This window comes from Trachypithecus francoisi, unplaced genomic scaffold (assembly GCF_009764315.1).
Source record: "Trachypithecus francoisi isolate TF-2019V2 unplaced genomic scaffold, Tfra_2.0 Lachesis_group8, whole genome shotgun sequence".
Taxonomy (NCBI): Eukaryota; Metazoa; Chordata; class Mammalia; order Primates; family Cercopithecidae; genus Trachypithecus; species Trachypithecus francoisi.
The window spans coordinates 17,231,712-17,236,417 of record NW_022681473.1 but is presented as its reverse complement, the minus strand read 5'-3'; the positions used below and the strand labels follow the sequence as shown (position 1 = coordinate 17,236,417).

Here is a 4,706-nt window from a genome sequence, read left to right as displayed (position 1 = left end):
GGATCGGGGCGGGGCTTACGGTACAGAGGCGCATGCGTTCTGCCGGCAGCTCGTTCTCCGGGAATGAGGGTTTCTCTCGCACATGCGCGTTCAGGCCGCAAGTGTCCGGAAACAGAAGAAAGGGAGTGGCAGTGGGGGAGTGTGACCCTGACGGCAAAGGCAAGGTCAGAGGACTGAAAAGAAATAGAAAAGGATTCTTCGTTATGCTTCACCTCTACACTTGCCTTTTGAGCATCATCAACATAGGGTTCAAAAGATATTCAGCATCAGATCCGTAACAGTCTAGTGGCTGACAAACTCTTAAGTACAGCAAATAATCCGCTAGCGAGTGGCTCTTCATTCATTTATTCGTTTAATTAATGTTATATTCTCAGAAAAACCTTCTCTGACCATTCTAAAATTACCTCCCCCTTTTCTTTTTCTTTTTTGAGACGGAGTCTCGCTCTGTCACCCAGGCTGGAGTGCAGTGGCGTGATCTCAGCTCACTGCAACCTTCGCCTCCCGGGTTCAAGCAATTCTCCTGCCTCAGCCTCCCTAGTAGCTGCGATTACAGGCATACGCCACCACACCCGGCTAATTTTTGTCTTTTTAGTAGAGACAGGGTTTCATGATATTGGCCGGGCTGGTCTCATACTCCTGACCTCGTGATTCACCCACCTTGGCCTTCCAAAGTGCTGGGATTACAGGAGTGAGCCATCGCGCCTGGCCACCTCCCTCTTATTTTCTCCCACATTGTCCCCCGTCGTAGCATTATCACTCCAATTATGTCTCCTCCACTGGAATGGAAGCTCCATGAGTTCAGGAACCGTGACAGCCTTTGTTCACGGTTGTGTTTTCAGTGCCCAGCACATACAAAGTGCTCAATAAATATTTATTGCACAAGTGAGCAAATACTTCAGTGCCTACCAGTCTACAGGCTATCAGAGGCAAAAGTGAAAAAGGCATTGTCCCTGCTCCTTCAGCCCCAGCTCATGTGTTCTATCAAACATCATTTGGTCAATCTGAGCTTGGAGCAGAATGAAGTACCGCAGGGAAAAGAATTGGATTTGGATCCTGGCTTTTCCACTGCATCCATTTGTCATTTTAGCTTCTTTAATTTCCAGTTTTTGTATCTAAATCTAACACTACTGTCTACCTCTCAGGGTTATTATGAGCATTAAGTGAAGTTGTGCATAGGAAAGGATTTTTTTAAAAACTGTATATTGGCCGGGCGCGGTGGCTCAAGCCTGTAATCCCAGCACTTTGGGAGGCCGAGACGGGTGGATCGCAAGGTCAGGAGATCGAGACCATCCTGGCTAACACGGCGAAACCCCGTCTCTACTAAAAAATAGAAAAAACTAGCCGGGCGAGTTGGCGGGCGCCTGTAGTCCCAGCTACTCGGGAGGCTGAGGCAGGAGAATGGCGTAAACCCGGGAGGCGGAGCTTGCAGTGAGCTGAGATCCGGCCACTGCACTCCAGCCTGGGCGACTGCGAGACTCCGTCTCAAAAAAAAAAAAAAAAAAAAACTGTATATTGAAACACAGATGTTTGGCTGGGCACGGTGGCTCACACCTGTAACCCCAACACTTTAGGAGGCCGAGTTGGGTGGATCACCTGAGGTCAGGAGTTCAAGACCAGCCTGACCAACATGGTGAAACCCCATCTGTACTAAAAATACAAAAATTAGCTGGGCATGATGGCAGGTGCCTGTAATCCCAGCTACTTGGGAGGCTGAGGCAGGAGAATCTCTTGAACCCGGGAGGTGGAGGCTGCAGTGAGCCTCATGCCATTGCACTCCAGCCTGGGCGATAGGGCGAGACTCCGTCTCAAAAAAATAAACAAATAAAAAATAAAGTTGTAAGAAACAAGTTGCTTCTAACTGAATCTAGAAACATAAAGCTGAGCCAGAGAGACTATTTAGCAGGGGATTCTTTTTTTTTTTTTTTTTTTTTGAGACAGGGTCTCTCTTCATCACCCAAGTTGGAGTGCAATGGTATCATCTCGGCTCACTGCAACCTCCACCTCCTGGGCTCAAGCGATCCTCCTACCTCAGTCTCCCAATTAGCTGGGACCACAGGTGTGTACCACCATGCCCAGTTACTTTCGTATTTTTAGTAGAGATGGGGGTCTCGGCATGTTGCCCCAGGCTGGTCTCAAACTCTTGAACTCAAGTGATCCACCTGCCTTCCAAAGTGCTGGGATTACAGGTGTGAGTCACCACATCTGGTTGGATTCTTTATTCTTGGATTTGTGCACTGATGGTGCCAAATAATATTGCCTTGTCCCACTGATGCTAGTGAGCACAGGGAGGCACAGAGCCTCTTGCCAAGGGTGGGTGGTTGGGGGATTCAGTCTGCTCCACGATGTTTTCCAATGGTGCAAGGCAGAAGCTGCTGATGGGGTTTTGGTAAGAATCTGCAGAGAATAGGTAACATAACCGAAGTCAGCAGTATAGATAAGGTAAGAGGTGCTATGTACAGCTGCCTAGGCTGTGCACTGCATAACTGAGTGGGGTCAGTGACAAAGACTATGATCTGAATGGCATTCCCGGATACAGTTCAGTATGGTGACGCTAAGATGGGTTATATTTGGTGACCCATATTGCAGTCGTGAGAGGAATAACAGAAGTCAAAAGGGGCAGAATTAATTGGGAAGGAAACAGAGCTAGAAAAGCATGTCATTGAATTCAAGAGAGAAGTTTGGAAAAAGAAAGGATAGTCAATATGTCAGAAACTTCCAAGAGGTCAATAATGAAGCCCAGAAGCTGCGCATGGTGGCTCACACCTGTAATCCCAGCACTTTGGGAGGCTGTGGGTGGATCACCTGAGGTTAGGAGTTCAAAATCAGCCTGACTGGCCGGGCACAGTGGCTCATGCCTGTAATCCCAGCACTTTGGGAGGCTGAGGCGAGCGGATTGTGAGGTCAGGAGATCGAGACCATCCTGGCTAACCCAGTGAAACTCCGTCTCTACTAAAAATACAAAAAATTAGCCAGGTGTGGTGGTGGGCGCCTGTAGTCCCAGCTCCTTGGGAGGCTGAGGCAGGAGAATGGTGTAAACCCAGGAGGCAGAGGTTGCGGTGAGCTGAGATCATGCCACTGCACTCCAGCCTGGGTGACAGAGCCAGACTCTGTCTCAAAAAAAAGACCAGCCTGACCAACATGGAGATACCCCGTCTCTACTAAAAAAATTAGCCAGGCGTGGTGACGCATGCCTGTAATCCCAGCTACTTGGGAGGCTGGGGCAGGAGAATCGCTTGAATCTGGGAGGTGGAGGTTGCAGTGAGCTGAGATCATGCCATTGCACTCCAGCCTGGGCAACAAGAGCGAAACTCCATCTCAAAAAAAAAAAAAAGAAGCAGCCCAGGGAAGGCTGATGGATTTACCAGTTAAAAGCCTCTTGGGAGCAGGGCACATGCCTGTAATTCCAGCACTTGGGTGGATTGCTTTGAGCTCAGGAGTTTGAGACCAGCCTGGGCAACATGGTGAAACCCCGTCTCTGCAAAAAAGAAAAAAAAAAAAAATGATTTGAGCATGGTGACCTGCACCTGTAGTCCCAGCTTTTCAGGAGGCTGAGGTGGGAGTATTGCTCAAGCCTGGGAAGCGGAAGTTACAGTGAACTGAGATTGTGCCACTGTACTCCAGCCTGGGGGACAGAGTAAGACCCTGTCTTGAAGGAAAAAAAAAAGTCTCCTGGACTGAGAGGCAGTCTGACTTGGGAGAGAGATCATGTAATTGTCCAGTGGGTTCTTCCTGCCTGCTGCACGGACAAAATCAGTTCACTGAGACTGTGGTGTTACAGTAAAGAAAGAGTTTAATTAACACAGTGTGGGCCATGCGGAAGAACTTAAGCTCAAATCACTCTTCCCCAGGGCTCAGAGGCGAGGGTTTTTCAAGGATGCTTTGGTGGGCAGGGGACTCAGGAATGGGGAATGTTGATTGGTTGGGGATAAAGTCATAGGGGTATAGAAAGCGGTCCTCGACAGCCTCTGGATGGAGGCCACAGGACCAGATGTCACGAGTGGTGGGTCTGAGTGAAGTCAATAGCCAAAAATACAGAAGTCTAAAAAACATCTAAAAAAGCCAATTTTAGATTCTATGTTAGTGATGTTATCTCTGCCAGGTATGATGGTTTACGTCTATAATCCCAGTATTTCAGGAGGCAGAGTGGGAGGATAGTTTGAGACCTGCCTGGGCAACACAGCAAGACCCAATTTTCCACAAAAAGAAGAAAAATAAAAAGACCATAAAAACCCAAGAAATTGAAAAACGTCACAAAAGGCCAATCTTAAGTGGTACAATAGTGATGTTATCTATAGGAGTAATTGGGAAAGTTACTCCTGTATCTTGTGATTGCCAGAATAATGACTGGCTAGCATTTAACTGGGCCTGTATCTTAGCAAAATTCAAGCCCCTGTCATAATCCTAACCTGGTCCAAGGCTGTCCAGGCTGGTCTTGAACTTCTGTGCTCAAGCGACCCTCCCCCCTCGGCCTCCCAAAGTGCTGGGATTACAGGCATGAACCGCCGTACCCAGCCAGCATATATTTATTGTATTTATTTTGCCTTATAGGAAGACCTGAGTCCAAGCAGCCTTCTGCTTGGATGAGGTTGTGACACAAGGCTCTTACCAAAGACCCAGATTCTTTCCATCCCTGTGTTCTCCATCCTTAGGCTGGTAGCAAAATAGTTTTGAGCCTCACATGCAGCATTGACAGAGGAAGAAGAGAG

The 4,706-nt window shown here is 48.1% G+C and overlaps 1 protein-coding gene across 1 annotated transcript in view; it reads right to left on the bottom strand.

Moving 5' to 3' along the window:
* Positions 1–35: 35 nt before the first annotated feature.
* The window catches only part of AGBL2 (ATP/GTP binding protein like 2), a 76,668-nt gene continuing 71,997 nt past the window's right edge, over positions 36–4,706 (bottom strand). The window contains exon 19 of the mRNA XM_033207984.1: positions 36–173. Within this exon, the coding sequence (XP_033063875.1) occupies positions 166–173 (8 nt within the window). The 3' untranslated portion in view covers positions 36–165. The remainder of the gene's footprint in view (positions 174–4,706) is intronic.